The sequence below is a fragment of the Polychytrium aggregatum genome (assembly GCF_025602895.1).
Source record: "Polychytrium aggregatum strain JEL109 chromosome Unknown BJ171scaffold_2, whole genome shotgun sequence".
In the NCBI taxonomy this organism is placed as follows: Eukaryota; Fungi; Chytridiomycota; class Chytridiomycetes; order Polychytriales; genus Polychytrium; species Polychytrium aggregatum.
This window is the reverse complement of record NW_026516204.1, coordinates 231,854-245,797: the sequence shown is the minus strand read 5'-3', so window position 1 is coordinate 245,797 and position 13,944 is coordinate 231,854. Positions and strand designations below refer to the sequence as shown.

At 59.6% G+C, this 13,944-nt stretch overlaps 5 protein-coding genes across 5 annotated transcripts; 1 reads left to right on the top strand and 4 right to left on the bottom strand.

Annotated features, from left to right (window-relative positions):
* Positions 1-821: 821 nt before the first annotated feature.
* Positions 822-3,599, top strand: BJ171DRAFT_485804 (mitochondrial carrier domain-containing protein). Its single transcript, XM_053109159.1, has 7 exons — positions 822-1,173; positions 1,566-1,618; positions 1,766-1,790; positions 1,960-2,226; positions 2,394-2,489; positions 2,590-2,686; positions 2,875-3,599. The coding sequence occupies exons 1-7, from the start codon at positions 1,090-1,092 to the stop codon at positions 3,393-3,395; spliced, it is 1,143 nt and encodes a 380-aa protein (XP_052971313.1). The 5' UTR covers positions 822-1,089; the 3' UTR covers positions 3,396-3,599.
* Positions 3,600-3,615: 16 nt separating this feature from the next.
* On the bottom strand, positions 3,616-4,662 carry BJ171DRAFT_485801 (uncharacterized protein). The gene is made up of 3 exons (XM_053109158.1): positions 4,640-4,662; positions 4,190-4,440; positions 3,616-3,807 (listed from the first exon to the last, which is right to left on the bottom strand). The coding sequence occupies exons 2-3, from the start codon at positions 4,364-4,366 to the stop codon at positions 3,727-3,729; spliced, it is 258 nt and encodes an 85-aa protein (XP_052971312.1). The 5' UTR covers positions 4,367-4,440; positions 4,640-4,662; the 3' UTR covers positions 3,616-3,726.
* A 121-nt stretch (positions 4,663-4,783) lies between these two features.
* Positions 4,784-5,923, bottom strand: BJ171DRAFT_111576 (uncharacterized protein; the record flags this gene model as incomplete). Its single annotated transcript, XM_053105456.1, has 3 exons — positions 4,784-4,983; positions 5,133-5,185; positions 5,440-5,923. Coding segments are annotated over 3 exons (603 nt in total), but the record flags the coding sequence as incomplete, so codon positions are not given.
* Positions 5,924-6,495: 572 nt separating this feature from the next.
* On the bottom strand, positions 6,496-8,748 carry BJ171DRAFT_111563 (uncharacterized protein). Its single transcript, XM_053105455.1, has one exon. The coding sequence runs from the start codon at positions 8,567-8,569 to the stop codon at positions 6,635-6,637; it is 1,935 nt and encodes a 644-aa protein (XP_052971310.1). The 5' UTR covers positions 8,570-8,748; the 3' UTR covers positions 6,496-6,634.
* Positions 8,749-10,439: 1,691 nt separating this feature from the next.
* On the bottom strand, positions 10,440-12,340 carry BJ171DRAFT_485796 (uncharacterized protein). Its single transcript, XM_053109157.1, has one exon. The coding sequence runs from the start codon at positions 12,231-12,233 to the stop codon at positions 10,530-10,532; it is 1,704 nt and encodes a 567-aa protein (XP_052971309.1). The 5' UTR covers positions 12,234-12,340; the 3' UTR covers positions 10,440-10,529.
* Positions 12,341-13,944: the final 1,604 nt, after the last annotated feature.

Genomic DNA, 13,944 nt, shown 5'->3' with positions numbered 1-13,944 from the left:
GGAGCGCAGCGCATGACTGGGCTGGTGAGAAGGACGGGTCTGGCGGATCACGAGAAGGCACCCCTGTCTGTGTGGTCCATGAACAGCATCGCATGGCGCATTGCGCCTTCCTCCGAAAGGGAAAAGGGTCTCTGTCAGCGGACAATTGGCGAACAAGACCCGTACAGCCTCGCCCACCCCCCCATTCCACCCATGGTCGGGTGCCGCCGGACTGTGAGAACCACATGGACCAACTCTGGCCGTGCCGCACTCAGCATTCTGAGCGCGGCTGGACCGATCATCGAGAAGGTGCAGCAACACTGGCAGGCGAGGCTCGCATCGTATTGAGCCGATGGCATGCGGCACTCTGCGCACGATAGGGAATGGGAATAATCCATGTCGACACGTCAGAAGCCCCGAATCGAAGCTGAATAGAGTTGCTGACCCACGGCCGGAGCATCAGCGGCAGAGTGATCGCTCAAGCTACTATCGCAGCGCTCGTCTTGAGATAGCGCTCGCTTGAGGCGCCATCGAGCCGCTTCGGCGGGCGGCAAGGGCGTGGGTGTTCATGATTCAGGTCGTCGGCCGTGGTTTGGGTTTCATGATGCGCGCAGCAGTCTCCCGGCCAATCGCCACCCGACCAGGTATGCGCAGCATGCGCAGCGGCATGCGATTCGCGGCCGCTCCCGGCGCACTCACGTGTCGCCCACAAAGCGGCCATACGTGGCCGCACCGCCCACGAATCGGCCGCGAATCGGCCACGAATCGGCCGCGAATCGGCCACGAACCCGCCACAGCCCATATCCATCGCCAGATCGTCCGGGTTGCCTTCATCGCTGTCGCCGTCGCTGCCATTATCCGTCGTCTCCACGCTGCTGCGTCGTCGGTCCATACGGTTGGGCATCCAGTCGCCGTCTGCATCTCAAGCCGCCGCCCCGGTCGTCCCTGTCCTTTCTCGGCCCTTGCTCGCCACCTCCATCGGTTGCCTGCTCTCGCTGGATCGCTCCTGCTGCCCCTGGTCTCATCGGCACGCCAAATCAGCAAGCCAAACCAAGCCAAGCCGGCATCTCCCATTCCCTCGACGCTTCCGCCTTCAAACCTCGGCAAGCCATGTCGTCCAGCACCATCCCGATCCAGTCGGTACTGGAAGAGCCTCGGCCTCATGCGCCGCCATACCAGGCTCCGCTGCCATATGTAATGTCGCCATCCCGGACTTGCTTCTCGCCGTTTCGCTTCTCTTGGCGCCGTCCCGTCGAGCAACAGCGTCGTTTACACTGCACAATGCTGTCTTCTGTGGCTTGCTTTGTGCTGTCGTGCGGCTGGTTAATCGCACGGACTGTGGCCGACCGATGCTGGCCAGCACCTGGCCTGGCTTTCGGCTGTTTGTCGTGCGTTGCCAAGACCTGTCTTGGGTTGCCTGGACTTGCTCTGCTCCCTTGCTAGCACCGGCTATGACGGCCCCAGCAGTGTCTTCCTGGTCGGCACTCGACAGGGTCGATGTCGTCCTCTCACCACGCTGCCGCCAACCGCCGATTCCTTACCGCTTCTGCGCCATCCTTCCTGCATGGACGTGACATATCCCACAGGCCATCGTCTGCGGCGCCGTGGCGGCCGGTATATCGGATTCGCTGATGCACAGGTGAGGCGGCTGCGTCATGCTAATATGTCGAGCAGAGCGCAGCTTGCACTGGACGGCGGCCGAGACCAAGCCCGTGGGCAATATCTCAACCGATCCCGCTCGACTCCGCTCTATTCCGCTGCCCCCTCCCCGATCGATCAATGCCAGCTTGGATACAGTCAAGACCCGCATGGTGTGTATCGTCTATTGCGTCAACTGGCTCCGGCCATTACCATTGGCACAGACAGAGTATCTTGTGGCGAAAGAGCAGGCATCGGCACCCTGGATCTCCTGGGCGCATCGGAACTCGCCCATGCATCAAAAGCTCACCGACGTGTCCTCTCTCTCGTTCGGCCCTGCAGCAAGGGCAAATGACCAGCAACGGCACCAAGTACTCTGGCCTCATCCAGTCATTTCGAACCATCATCCAGGAAGAAGGGCCAAAGAGTTTGTTTTCGGGGCTTGGTGCTGCCGCCGCCGGGTCGGTGCTCTCGACCGCAGCCTACTTTGGCTTCTACGAGTCGATCAAGCGCAGACTCCTGGCGGACGGCGTCAACCCAGTAGCAAGCTTCTTTATTGCCAGTGCAACGGCCGACACCATCGCGAGTGCATTCTATGTTCCTATGGAGGTGAGTGCCTGGATTGGAACTCGATCATGATGGGGCTGTCGGGGGAGGGCGGACGGCATGGAATGCAACCCTCCCCTTGTTTTATGATCTTGGCATGAACGGGACTGGGCGCTGATTTCACTTGCTTCGTGGCTGATCCATCGTGTTGGCAACCCGGCCGACGACAGATGGTCAAGACCCGGCTGCAACTCCAAGGCAGCTTCAACAACCCCCACTCTGTCTCGCTACACAACTACCGCGGCACATGGCACGCTCTCCGGACGGTATGGTTCTCGCCGAGCGGCAAAGTGGCATGGTTCCATCGGCCTGGCCAACTGACTGTGGAATTCTCAATCATACCTTTGCGACTGTGCTCCCGTCCAGATCCTCGAGTCCAGGGGAATCGTCGGCCTGTACCGCGGCTGGGGCGCCACTATTGCCCGAGACGTACCCACGACGGCTATCCAGTTCACATTCTACGGTACGGATTCTGCAGCCACTTTCGATACCGCCGTTGACGGTGTGTTGGATTCGGTCTGTTGCTGCCAGCGGGCGTTTCCCGTTAACGTCGTCTGTGTGATGTCGATTGTCTCTTCCATCATCATCCGTCCATCCATCCATCATCCATCCTCCCCACGGCGTCCTGCTTCGAACCTTCTTCATCCACAGAGTCCATCAAATCATTCTTTGTCCAATACCAGTGCGACGGCGACGAGACTGCCTTGACCATAGTCCACGATCTTGTCTCTGGAGCTGCTGCGGGAGCCCTGGCTGGAGCCCTGACGACTCCGCTGGACGTTGTCAAGACATATCTGCAGACACAGAGCAAGCGGGCGGCCTCCACAGGCGGCTCACGGTTCCAGCGCATCAACCCGGACGCCGCATCGGGGCCGTCAATAGCGCTGCTCAAGGGCGGCGAGCGGGCAGCCGCCCAACCGATCACGGTAATCTCGTCGCCGTCATTCATCTCCAACATCAAGACGGCGCCAGAAGCTCCCGCGGTCCAGGCTACGTACTATCGCGGCGTCTTCTCGGCTCTGCTCGGCATCTACGAGCGAAACGGCCTGCAGGGTCTGTTCAGCGGCATCCGGGCCCGGACGGCATGGACGGGGCTGCAGTCGATGGTGATGTTTTTGATCTACGAGAACCTCCTGGACGCAGTACGTCGATGGGATACCGAGACTCTGTAGGAGCCCTGAGCCTGCTAGTCCTGCCTTCGGCAATATCCATTCCAGTGCATGCCTTTGGAGGTTCGCCTTCATCCGCCCTCATCGCTTCCAGTGCCATTGCTGCCTTGACAAAACTTGCTCCCGACTCCTCTCCTCCCAAGTCATGTGCCATACAGCACGAATCACTTCTATAGATCCTGGGAATGCATCCGCTCCTATCGTCCAAAGCGCGGGGTGTATCTGGGATTACGGATGCATATGCAGATGCAGATGCAGATGGAAAGAGGAACGGCGAGCGTGCTTGTGCTGTGGCAGTCGGTATGGAGGCGAAGGCGAGGCAATGGGTGTTGTATTAGAATCGTTTTCCGCTTCTCAGCTTCAGCAGCCAGGCGTTGAGGTCGTGGATCTTTTCTCCTTGGGCTGTGCGGGTAGTCTGTATCCCGGCAAATGCGATGGCCGTGAGGGGAAGTTGAGGGAGGCCGTAGGTGTTCGAGGATCGTGATCGTCGACGGATTGAGGGATTGACGCAGAAACCATTCGATGGATGGAGTGGGTTGGTGCAGGGAGGAAAGTAGAAGGATCGCGAGAGGAGGCGTATGAGCGATGGTATTCGACGCAGCGCAGCGCAACGAGGGCGAGGGCGAGATCTGCGGACCAGCGGGTCTGCCGATTCACACATCCCATCGTGATCGAGGACGATCTTGAGCACGATCGTTTCCTTCAGCCTCCGCTGTCCTGTTGCTTTGTTGCTCTGCTGCTCTGTGGTCTCGCTATCCTCACTCGCAAGGCCCAGGGCGATTCCAGTGCCTACTCACGGGTTTCATCATGCACTGGATCAGGGCCTTGGCTGAGGCCGCACACTTTGGCGAGTCGACCTCGGTTGCTCGCCAGCAATTGAACAGGGTCGAGAGCTCGATGGCACATGGGGTGGCCTCCTGGATCTTGGGGGGCCGCAGGGTGACGGCTTTGCGATATCGCTCGATAGGGCGCATGGTGACGACGATCGGGGGTGTGTTGTGGAAGACGTGTGTGGCCAGAGACCGGATGGAACGAACAAGCTTACTGGCTAGCGAATGGAAGAATGAACGAACGAATGGAAGAATGAGCGAACGAATGAACAAACAGACACACAAAGAAGAAATTGAACAGGATTTGATGTCTGTCCGTATGTGAGTGTATGTGGAGAAGGGATCGAGGCGTATCGGAGATCCTGTTTCGCAAACGGCCGACGACGATGTGGAGATCCAGGATGCTGCGGTTCTTGCCTCGCGCTTGATCGGGCCCGATGTGAAAAAAAGGGTGGAGAAAAGAGTATGTGTTTGGCCATAGCGAGCCCGAAAATGAAAAAAAAAGTTAGGGTTGGCCGCGGGCAGCGAGGGCTTTCGGCGCCAGGGTTGCCGCGTCCAGCCCTCCCGGGTTGTTGGATTTGGCTCTGGGCTGCCAATACCGCTGATCGACCGGCCAGCAACGGCAGCAACGGCAGCAACGGCGGCACAAGCTGAGGCGGCCGAAGCGGTGCCCTGGAGAGGATCGGCGCCAAGCTTCATATGTATTCCAGCAGGTCCTCCTGAAAGGCTTCATCTTTCGGAGGCTCGTGCCTCAGCTCGATCTGCCAAGAGAGGACACAAAGCCGATCAGTGCCGTGTTGGCTCTTCGCTTCGATTCAGCCAACTTCGGCTCGATTCCATAGCTCGATTCCTGCCCCAGCCCAGAGATGTGTCCCCCGCGGCGGTGTCGTGGCAGGAAAAGCAGCCGTACCTTTACAACATGCTTGCCCGGGATCATGATGAGTCCCACGTATCGGATATCATCTGTGGGAGATGCAATCGAGTTAGGTCTACGTCGAGATCCGATACATCGTGCTTTCGTATGCGGCGAAGAGTGGGGTAGGAAGGTGATTCAAAAAGGCTGGTGTGGCATCAGTCCGAGCCAAGAACAGAGCAGCAAACAGAGATGCAAGGATGTGGAGCAACGCCCGGCAAGCCAGTGCAAGCCAGGCCAGGGCAGTGCAAGCCAGGGCAGTGCAGAGCATAATAGGGTCTGAGCAGCCAAAGCCACGACGTGCCATTTTTGAACTCCTGGGCTCCTCTCAGGATGATGTTCTTGGCCTTGTCGATGCACACGAAGCAACCCACGAATCGCCGTCCGTCCGTGATGACAACCCGGACTTGTCGCTGAAGGAAGCTCCGGAGACGGGTCACCATTTCATTTTCCATCGCAAGCGTCGGTCCAGTGCCACGCAGATGTGCAAGGAAGAGACAGGGTGATAGGAAGCTCTGCTGGCTGCTGGCGAAAGGCTTTGGAGGAAAGCGGATAAGGATTTCGGCAGCGGATCGAGATACAAGCAAATTTCGGTGGACTTGAGGATCGTAGTGGGGACAGCCAGATATTTGCGACTTGGAATGCCGGTTGCTTGGTCGCAAAGGAGATGTGCTGGTGGCAGTGCTGGACAGAGAATGCTGATGAAGCAAAAGATGGAAGCCAACGCGGCTCGCGAGCCGTGCCGCCCTTCCACTCGTTTCATGCGTGTGGGCTGGCGGGTTCAGCAGCTCCACTCCAGCACAAACCACAACGCAGCGCATCGCAGCATGGCTCTCGATAGCGATATTGTCCCGCTGGCATCAGCCGTCTGATGAGAGGAGTCTCACTGGGATTGCATGTTGGAATACGGGCAGTTTTTTTGGGGGGAAGCCGAACGAAGTTCCGGAAGCGCGTTCATTTTATATGGTACTGGGCGGGAAGTGTGGGTGAGGTGGGCCAGGAGAAGGATGGAGATGGGGATGGAGCGGTCAGAAGAAGTAAAAACAGAGTTGGTCAAGGGGGGGGGAAAGAGCATTTGCAGGGAAAGAAGGCGAGGATGAGAGCAAAGGCATCAGGAGACTATGCCGGGGTCATATTGCGGCAGAAAGGATTGCTATTTTTGCTTGCTATATCTCGCTTGGCTCAGTCAGAGCAGTCGCTGTCGACCACCGGTGCCCACTGAAACAAGCGATTGAATCCGTCTATCGTTGCTGGCAGCTTGTTTTCCAGGTGTCATACTGGCGCTTCCGATAGAGGCTCGATCGATGCAGCCTATGTTGTGCTATCGAAGCGCGATCGGCGACCTTCTAGGAATGCACTTTCCAGCAAAGTGTCGTCAGTGTCGATTGATGCTGGGGGGGGGGAGCTATTGTAGCAGTCTACAAGAAGGAAGGGGCCGTTGGTCGAGGTAGAAGACTCTGGCCTGGGCAGCCAGGGAAAACGCCTGGGGCAAAGGCACCTCATCCCCAGACAAGAACGCACTTGCAGAGAGGACATGTGTTGTGGTGGGCGCCGTTCTCAGAGAGCCAGTACCGGATGCACTCGGCATGGAACCGGTGACAGCACGGAAGCTCATGGAGGATCTCGTTGATCTGGTAGTCGGTCAGACAAATGGCGCAGTGGAAGTCAGATCCAAGATGGTCGAGGCGATGGCCCGACTCGGCACGCGCTGTGATGCCGGCCGAGTCCAGTCGCAATTTCTGCGTCCGTGGATCGCCCGCAGAGGGAGTCGAAGGTTCGCCCAGGATATCGTGACGAGATTCACGGCGGGCGGCGGGCGGCGGTACGCGCAGATCGAATTGCGACTGAAGCGAGGTCGAGCGCTCGGCAGGGATGTGGTCTGGGCACGTCTCGGTCCCGCAATGGAACCTGCTATCGGTGGTCGATTGACTGGAGGTATGCTTCATCGGAATCTCCTCGGGCCGTTGGTTCTGGAAGAGCCCTGTTCGCGGATGGCCAGAGGATGTTGTTCGCGGGCCAGTGCCGGAATCCAACAAGGTGAGATCGCACGTCAGCGTTGCGGCGCTGGAGGGCGTCCGGTCGTCGATGTCTGCGTTGGAACGGCGGTGGAACAGCCGGTGAGAGCTCGGCTCGGGAAGGTGCTCGTGGTCCGAGTCGACTTCGGCATCCAGCTCGCTCTCGATCATGGCCGAGCGTGGCGTTGTCCGGATCGAAGATATGGTCAGCTGCTTGATCAGGTACGAGTCAAAGACAATCTGAGGCAGGGTGTCGAGCTGGTACTCGGAGAAGCCGCGCTCGACGAGGCGGATGCCCATGGCTCCGTGGGCATGCGCTGCATGGGCCCGCTCTTGGCGGCGGTGCATATACTCCTTGTAATGCTTGTAGAAGCTCCGGAGCCAGACGATGAAGCAGACAATGTCGAGGCTGGAGGTGACGATCATGAGCACGAGCGAGGTGTTTGCCTGGGCAGTGAGCGGGGTGCTGAGGCAGGCAAGATCCGAGAGCCACCAGGTCGCAGAGATTGCAAAGAGCGCAAGCCACAGCAAGGCGTTGACGACCCAGAAGACCTTCAGGGGAGTCGAGCGTCTCCAGGACCGCCGGGTGTAGACAAAGGCCAACAGTGGCAGGCGAGGAAGATCCAAGGCTGTGAGGATGGTGAGGCTCAGGAGCAGATTCATGTGGTTGCTGAGACACGAGGACTGGATCGGGTTCGGGCTGTTTGGGGGCTGAGGGCCGCCGAGCGGAGGCGGGGTTGGACTGGGAGGCGGTGGACCTGGAGCAAAGATGTGATCGTGCTGCGAGAAGCCGAACATCATGGAGTGGTCGGGATCGCCGCGGGCTTGGTTGAAGAGCCAGAAGATGAACATGGGTGTGGTGATCAGATGCATGATGTACCAGAGCAGCAGCAGACCGCACTCGACCGGCTCGAAGGACATGGACAGCTGGATGCGGTTGCAGCGCCGCCAGATGCGCTTCAGCTCGGTCCAGCGACTCCGGAGCGTGGTCAGACGGGGTGGATCGGGATTGGGGTCGTCTGCGAGAGCTGCTGTCGCTGCGACATCGGCTGGCTGTGGCTGGTGATGCTCGGTCTGCTGGGCGGGTGTATCGAGTGGGTCGGATGCAGACTGAAGCCGTGGCGATTCCGAGTGTTGCAGCGGATGTGACGGCGACGGTGACGACGTCGCAGACACAAGTTGCTGCGATAGCCGAGAGGGCCCTGACGAGCAAGTGCGCCGGTGCGAGGCCGAAGGCTCGGGAGTGCCCGAGTTGTTGATGAGCAGGGCCGTCGAGGCCGAGGAGCCGTGTACAGAGCCGTCGAGGGGAGTGAGCGTCACCGAGGTGCTGGGGCTGACGGAGGAGGGCTGGCGGGAGTGGCCGATGGGCGGGACCACCAGCAGGCCCTTGGTGTTGCGATCAGCAGGATCGGACTGCATGCGGAGAGGCCGATGGAGAGGCTATGGAAGGAGGCAGGGACGGCGTGGGTGCGAGTGGGAGTGTTGGCCAGGAGATATGGATGGGGACGGATCGAGATGCAGGGCAAGCAGGGCAAGCAGGGGAACGGGGAGGGAAAAGGGCGGCGGTGGAGACGTTGGGGGAGGCCGGTGGCAGAAGCGATGTGAACAGCCCCCAGTCTGCAATCGGTCTACAATCGGGATGGAATCGGTCTACAATCGGGATGGAATCGGGATGGAATCGAGAGAGAGAGACGAAACGGATACCAAGACGGTGGTTGCGGTTGCGGCTGCGGCTCCGTTTGCGAGGTAAAGGTGCCACTGTTGTTCGGAAAGCGCCGTCAACGGCCGCAGATAGCGACAGCAGACCAAAGGAGTCGATACTGATGGAGAGACCTGGGTCCGGGCAACGAGCCAGCACAGCGACAGGAGACACAGGCGCTGGAAGCAGCGAGCGAACAGGCAGACGAGCGAACAGACAGACGAGCGATAGAAAGGCACCGGAAGGCAGGAGATGGGTGCAAAAGACAGAAGGGCAGCCGGGATATCGCCGAGACTCAGCCGCCAGGGACGATTGTGGTGGCCAACAGACAGCCGGGGAAAGCCGAAGCAGCGCGTGCAGAGCCGAAGAGAACAAGTAACAGAACAGTGGGCAGAAGAGCGGCCAGTGCCGGGACAGAAGAACTGCGTTGGGGGAACGCAGGACAACGCAGCCGAAGGACAACGCAGCCAAAGGACAGCGCAGCGAGTGACGAACGGCGCCATGGAGTTGCGGTAAACCAATCCGCGCCGCTGCCAGGACAGTGGGTCGGTGCACACCCAGCAAGGGGTGCGGCTGCGGCGCGGGAGGGGACAGCTGTACTGTTGCCTTGTCTGTGGACTGTGTTGTCTGTGCTGTCTGTGCTGTCTGTAGTGGCTGTAGTGGACTGTGTTGTCTGTGTGTTGGCAACACAACCCCCCCAAGCGACACAGGCCCACCACAGCAACACATGCGGCGATTTCGGGCAAATGCACGCGCCAACAAGGAGCGGCCGCAGACGCGGGCTCCCGGTGCTGGCGCGCCGTGTCGCTTGTTTGCAGCACCAGACGCGTGTCGAGGCGCTGTGCAACGCTGGAGCGCACGGACTGTCGGCGCAGCACCAACCGCCGCGCGTGCCGGCCCGCGAACGTGTCGCTGTGTTGGATACAGCCGCGCTTGTTCCCGCCGCCCAATGTCCGTCCGCCGCTGCAAGGGGGGATCCGGCTTGACCCTCCTGGGCATCATGTGCGCGGCACCCCTGCGTCGCGAAAGCAATGTTCTGCGGATTGCTGTTCTCGGCTGGCCGGGGTCGCAGCAGAGCGCAATGTGCTTCTGATCGTGGCACCGCTGCATCTCGGTCGATACCGCCCTTGCTGTCGGTGGTGGGTGGTGGGTGGTGGGTGGTGGGTGGTGGTGGGTGTTGGACCAGAACAGACGGTCGCCGGAGCTGCCTCGTGTCGACCCGCCTGGATCGCCGGCTGCTGCTCTTGACCCTGGATTCCGCAAGCACACCACACCCATCTTCTCCATCCACGACTATCGGACGCACACGCCTTTGCCATCACACCCGTATTTCCAACCGCTTTCTTTCCTTTCAAGCGGCTCTCTGGCGTCGTTTGGTGGCGGCCGGGGCGGGTTTCCCTTCGATCTGGTCACAGTCGTCGCTCGCCACAACCGACAGTCATTCGGTGACTCACGCCTTTCCGGCTCTTCCGATGGCGCTGGCTGCGTGGGAACGTGCCCCTCGTTTGACAAAACTCCCTCCCAAACCACCCAAGAAGCATTCCCAACAAGTATCTGCTGTCGTCCGCCTCAAGGCCTGCTCGCTCGGACACGCCACCAACGGCACTGCTTCGTCAAACAATCCACCACACCTTCCCACTCCGTGTTCCGACCACATCTCCCCCACTGCATTCATCTTCTTCAAGCCAGCTGCTCTTTATTCCACGTATACAAGTTCTCAAACTGTCGCACCACATCCCGGACTCTCATGCGATTACGCATCGACTCGTTGCCCCACGACTGTCTCAGGTACTCAAACAGATCCAATCGCTCGTTGCGGATGGCCTGGCCAAGTTCCGAGATCGTCATCGGGCGTTGGCTACCTCCTGGCGCCCGATTTCCGTGCAGCTGATGCTGGTGTCGCTGCTCGTTCCGCCCGTTCGGCCAACCCCCGCTGCCCCTATCTCCTTGGTGGTCCGACCCGCATGGCATCAGTCCGTGGAATCCGATCCAACCCCTCCAGATCGGCTGCGACAGATACCGCACAAAGTAATTGCTCGACCTCGATACCAGTCGATAGTTCAGTAGCTCCTTCATCGGCATATGCGATAGGATCCGGAGCATGATCCCAATATCGCTGTCCACGAGCAGGGTGTCGATCTTCCCGTTGGACTCTGGCCGAAAGTAGATCGGATCGTCCGGCTTTCGGGCGTTTTTGTTTGCCCAGTTGGCCTTCAACGTCCGCATCAGCCCCTCAGGCCTCTTGATCATCCCAATCGACCGCACAAAGTCGTCCAGAGGCCGGCCGTACCATTGCATTTCCTTGCTGAACACAATCTTTGAGCACAACACCGTGTCGTACTGGAAGCTGTGTTCGCTTCCGTGATAGTCGATGAATGCCGTCAGCTGGTTGAGCGTCGTCGGGCTGATGAACGCCAGCATCTTGAACCACTCCATCGCCAGCTCCGAGCATCGGTGGTGCGCCGCCGGCTCGCTCTGGTGGACGACTCGGAAATACGAGTTGTACTGCTCGCCAAACTGGACCACCTTGGAGTCGCGCGGGTCTTGGAGGACAGCCGGGACGCCGATCGGGAGCCCGCAGTAAGTGCAGGGCAAATGTCTTCTAGGTTGAGTCGAGTAATCGAAGCCGATCCGTACCGGGCTATGACTCATGGTCGGGCCTCTGGTGTTCAACGGCGCTGGCGAAGCCCCTGGCTGATTGCGAGAGTCACCACGAGGCATGGATCGTCCATGAAACGCAGCTGGGTGGGTGCTGTCCGGCCGCAAGCCCGCACGACCCATGTTGACAGGACTGGTCGTGACCGGGCGGCCTGGTTGAAAGTGTTGGCTGGAGCGGCTCGGAGACATCGGCAGGTTCGGGTTCCTCGAGTATTGTCCATGCGCCGAATGCGACGTCGACGAAGACGACGAAGAGTACAAGGGTGATGGACGTCGATCCTCACCGATGTCGGGCCGGCTGCGATCTGCAGGGCGCTCCTGCCTCGGGCGATATCGTTCATCCGGACGAGACTCTCGATCTCGGTCTCGGTATTGGCTTTGACTTTGGCTTTGGTTTCGGTTTCGGTCTCGATCTCGATCTCGATCCCAGTCTCGGCGACTGGGCGGCAATGTTTGCGACTGATTGGCTTCGGTATGCAGGTCGTTGGAGCTGTAGCGCTGGTCTGGGTGGCTCCTGGGGCGAGCATGGGACGGGTCGTCGTGCTGCGATGGAGCCGAAGGGTACGATGATCGGGCTGGGTTGCCTGGAGCATGGCGTTTGTCGTACTGTTGTTGCTGAGAACCGGGCGCTCTGGGTGGCCTCGGCTGAGAGGTCAAGCCAGATCGATCGCCTGAGCGATCGTTGTAGGGATGGAACCGACGGGCGTTTGCATCTGGGCCGCTCATTTGGCCGTTGGTATCGTCTGCCGGTAGCAGATCACTCCTGGGCTGGATGCGCGGAGGATACTGACCGCCGTCGCCGCTTTGCCGTTGGGTCTGTGATAAAGCGACTGGAGCGGAGGCGAGAGAGCGGGCCGGAGAGCAGAGAGAAAACAGCGATGGGTCTGCTGGGTCAAGATCATGTGACATCCATGCTTGGAGCCAGGCGAACCATGAATGCCGGCGGGGGCAGAAAGGTGCTTTGGCTCCAGCGTCCACAGAGCAGACCCCGCTGCAGGTACCGCATCGCATCGTGTGAGCTGCATATATATTTATTGATACAGCTGCGTCAACATCCAGGGAGCGATCATGTTCTGATGCTCGGAGCAGCGACTTTGCTACGACGATCGCTGCTTCTTGGCTTCGGGGAGTGCGTCGCTCGACATACGCTCGGAACGCTGTGGATGCACCCCCAAGAGACAGAACCATGGGTGAGACGAAGACAAGCATGAAACCTCATCGCGACACCACGGACGGGATACTGCTGGACCCGACATGAGTCAGGGCAGCGACAGAAACAGCCGTCCAAGCATTCAAACGTCCAAGCACCGCACTTCCCCTCCACCCCTCGCCCCACTCGCGCCTACCTTTGTCCCAGTCGAGCTTGCATCGTCCTGACCCACGCCATCGTCATCATCATAGTCGCGTCTCGCATCGTCGCTGCGGTCGTCGACGCTGCTGTCAAAGGTCTGCTCTGTCTCCTGCGTCGATTCAGGAAACTCCTGGAGGCTCATGGCCTCGTCCGACGATCCTCGCTCGGAGCGGTCATCCTGACCCATATCTGCGATCGACTCGTCCAGCGAAGAGGGTTCCATCTCGTCATTCCTGGCTCGATCGACTGCGGCGCCATCGTACATTTCAATGTCATCGGCTCGGTCATCTGGGCTGCGGATCCGGCTGTCGACATCCTCGTCGTCACCGACACGGGCGCGATCCTCATCGTCGTCGCGGATCTCCTGTGTGTCTTGGATTGACTCGTTCGAAAGTTGGGAGGCGCTGCCTTCACGATCACCTTCGATATCTCCTTCGACATCGTCCTTGTTGTCCTCTGGGTTTGCGTCGTCCTCTGTTCCTTGGCTTTCCTTCGGCTCCTCCAGAGCTATGAGACAATAAACACCAACGGTCGAGGGATACAGCCCGCCCCCGCTTCGTCAGGCTCGTTGCGATATCGATCCTGCCACCGCGAACGCCGCTGTTTCTACGGCGCTGTGGCGAACGCTGCTGCCAAGCCCTCCTCCTACAGCTCAACGTACCTGCTCTCAGGTCCTGCTTATCGCGACGCCACGAAAGGCACAGGTGCCGCGCATTGAGAGCCCGGTCGGGTGCCTCATAGCTGGGCGAAGAAATGTCCTTGGGCAGCAGCGACGAGAAGAGGTGGACGTGGTGCCGCAGTGCCAGACGGTATGCTCGCCAGTTGTATCCCTGGATATCACAGCCAGCAGCGCAGTCAATTCGAAATCACATCCAAGGCTCGTCAGTACGTCGCTGGTATCCCAGATTTGACAGGAACAGTCACGGCTATCACGAACAGTATTGAGTGCAAGCGTGTGCGAGAGCAAATGGTGGCGATGGAGGTAGTGGAGGAGGTGGAGGAGGTAGAGGTAGTGGAGGTGGCGGAGGAAGTGGAGGTGGCGGAGGAGGAGCTCACCGTGCTGTTATGGCACCAGTATTGGGGTTC